The sequence below is a fragment of the Tupaia chinensis genome, unplaced genomic scaffold, assembly GCF_000334495.1.
Source record: "Tupaia chinensis unplaced genomic scaffold, TupChi_1.0 Scaffold142100_1, whole genome shotgun sequence".
NCBI classification, from domain to species: Eukaryota; Metazoa; Chordata; class Mammalia; order Scandentia; family Tupaiidae; genus Tupaia; species Tupaia belangeri.
The window spans coordinates 836829-839830 of NW_006201951.1; the positions used below are offsets into that span (position 1 = coordinate 836829).

General features: G+C 67.5%; 1 protein-coding gene across 1 annotated transcript in view; it reads left to right on the forward strand.

Moving 5' to 3' along the window:
• Window positions 1-1396: 1396 nt before the first annotated feature.
• The window catches only part of NPDC1 (neural proliferation, differentiation and control 1), a gene marked incomplete at its 5' end in the record, with an annotated part of 2266 nt that continues 660 nt past the window's right edge, over window positions 1397-3002 (forward strand). Inside the window, 4 exon segments of the mRNA XM_014582040.1 lie at window positions 1397-1540; window positions 2461-2595; window positions 2673-2843; window positions 2915-2981. Coding sequence (XP_014437526.1) covers window positions 1397-1540; window positions 2461-2595; window positions 2673-2843; window positions 2915-2981 — 517 coding nt within the window.

Here is a 3002-nt window from a genome sequence, read left to right on the forward strand (position 1 = left end):
CGGGAGGGCCCTTTGGGCCACCAAGATGGGTAGAGCGCCAGCCACTCCAGCGCCATCCTTCCTGGGATCTCTTCCCAGGGCTGGAAAGGAGCACAACCCCCACCACCACCACCACCACCACCACACAGGCAACAGCCACACCCTTCAGGCTGGGGGCTGGGGCAACAGGCTGCTGGACCCCAGCTCAGCTCGGCACCTCGGCCTGAGTCGGCAGCACCAGGGGCAGCACCTGGCCCCCTCCTGGTGCCCAGGCGTGGGTGGGGTCCTGGCAGACCTGCTGGCACAGGCTTTTCCTTATCCTGGCTAAGCCTCCGCCCAGCCTGACTCTGGAAGCCCTGTCTTGGCTGGGGTGGGGTGTGCCACTGGAGCTGCAGGGGCTGCCTGCAGGGGTACCCACACCTGGAGGCTGAGTGTCAGGTTACCATGGGGACCAAGCCAGGCTACCTGAGGTCTGGAGGACAGCTTCCACCGCAGCCCTGCCCGCAGTGTGGGACAGGATGGGATGGGCTGAGAGAAGGATTCTCGCTGGCCAGACACCCCCACCCCGGGCTCCCCGAGCCAGATTGGCAGTGATCTTGCTGCCCCCCTTCCACACACACTACTGGCTCTCAGGGATGAGGCAAGGGTCACTCCCGAGGCTAGGACATTCCTCCTCTTTGAGCCAACTCAGAATCTGCATCCCAGAGGGGAAACTGAGGCAGAGACGGTCTCCGCTCCCCCAACACCAGGATGGGACCTATTGGCCATGTCCACGAGCAGGACACCACGGTCTGGCCCAAGTGAGGGGACAAGAGTATGGCTAGGAACTAGGGCTGGCCGGCACTGCCGGACGTGTGGCGGTGGCTTCAAGGGACCCTGCTGGGTTCTGTGGCTGAAGCGCCCAGGGAGACTACAAGCCTATGACCCAGGTTTCCCCGGCCCCAGAAGCTCCTCTGCCTTGGGACCAAATCAGGGCAGGGCTGGACAGGGATGGCCACAGCCTTCCAGCATCTGCCCTACAGGACGGCAGGTTCCAGGGCGCCTCCCACGAGTGGAGGACTACTCTTGGGGCAGAGAGCGAGTGAGTGAGCGAGCGAGCACGCCTGGCTCCCCGCTGCGGGGAATGGAGGGTTCTGGTTCACTCTGGGGCCTGTAGGGCCAGGAGCTGACCAGGAGGCCTGCCTGCCCTGCCCAGAGCTGAGCGCATCCTGTGTCCTGCTGCCCTGCTGCGGTGCCTTCCGGGAGCGGGTGGGGCGGGGAAACTGCTCAGTCCTGGGGCTGTTTGCTTCCTGGTGCCTGCCCTGGGACAGGAGGGGCAGGGAGGGCGGGCCTGCCCAGAACAATGGCTGGAGCCAGGCCTGGCCAGGGCAGGGGCCCTGCTGGTGTGACTGGGTCCTGCCTTCCACTTTTGTCCCAGATGCAGCCGTCTGTCCTGGGAGCCTGGACTGTGCCCTGAAACGACGAGCGAGGTGCCCCCCGGGTGCACACGCCTGTGGGCCCTGTCTGCAGCCCTTCCGGGAGGAGCAGGGGCTCTGTGTGCCCAGGGCACGCCGGCCTCCGGGTACGTGAGAGCAGAGGGCCAGGAGAGGTGGGGGTGTCTGCCTCCCCTCCCTGCCTTCTCGAGAAGGCCCTGTTCTCACCTTGCAGCCCTGTGAAGGTGGCCACCCAGTGCCCTGAGCTCTGTGGGGGCTCAGGGCTCTTCCACATGGAGCCTGGGGCAGTCGGCCTCCCCTTGGACCAGGGCATCAAATGGGTGCTGGGGTGTCTAAGGAGAGGAGGGGTCAGTCCCCCAGCCTGGGCCCCAGAGGGCCTGCCAGAAACCTCTCCAGGTGCCTCCTCCCCTCGGGCCCCTCCTCTCCCTGCCCCTGCTGCTGCCACTGCCTCTGCCGAGGCCTGTCCACAGATGACAGACGTTTCTGAGCACTGCCCGTGCTGCGGGCTGGGGGTGCCCACCAGCCGGCCAAGCACAGCACCTGTCGGAAGGCTGGCTGCTGAGCGGCGTCTGGTGTCATGGGGTTTGACAGCGGCGCGGGGTATGCCCAGCAGGGGCTGCTGTGGTGTGTGCCGGATCTGGGGTCCCATCTGGAGCTCATGTGGGAACCCTGCCCTGCCCTGGCAGCTGCCCCCCTTCCTGATGGCCTGTCAGGGAGCCTGGGTGCACGGGTGGGCTTGGCCTCATCCTGCTCCTGGGAGTCACTGCCTACTCCCTCTTGTCCTTGGGGGAGGTGGGCGTGCAGCCCCACGAGCTGCCACCCTTAGGGCAGGGTGAGGAGGGACCCCACTCCCTCTTCCTGCCTGGTCTCTGCACACCCCCAGCACCTCCACCCCCACTTTCCCGGGGACTGCAGCAGCCCATGCCACCAACAACAGGATGGTAAGGGCCCACAGGCTGGCCCTGGCCCTCAGGCCACCAGAGCCAGGTGCAGCTGGTGCTGCCCTGAGGCCAGGGCCTCTCCACCTGATGGCCCTCCCCCTCCCCAGGGGAGGGCCCGCCCCAGCCCAGCCTGGAGGAGGAGATTGATGGCTTGGCCCAACAGCTCGCAGGAAAGGAGGCTGGGCACTCAAGGGCCACAGCCCAGCCCCTTTCTGAGGCCCGACTGCGCCTCCTGGAGCCTGGTGAGACCCCTCCCCATCTCCCCTCCCCCCACTTTGACCGCGCCTACCCCTGTCTCAGCTGTCCCCTCTCTCAGCAGCCACCCTGGGGTTCTCGGAGCGGGGTCAGGGACCCGAGCTCGGCCTCCCGTCCACTCGGGGAGCCCCTGCGCCCACGCCGCGCACTTCTGTGGGCTCCCCTGTGTCATCTGGGCCGGTGCACATGGCCCCCCTGGAGCCCCGGGTCGGACGCCATGACGGCCTCGCTCTCGGTAGGTCTCAGAGGGTGGGGGTGAGGTGGGGTCCCACGGAGGACCGCCCCTCACTGCGCCCCCTCCCGCAGTGCTGATCCTGGCGTTCTGCGTGGCCGGCGTGGCAGCCCTGGCGGTGGCTACCCTCTGCTGGTGCAGGTGAGCCGGGCGGGGCGGGCC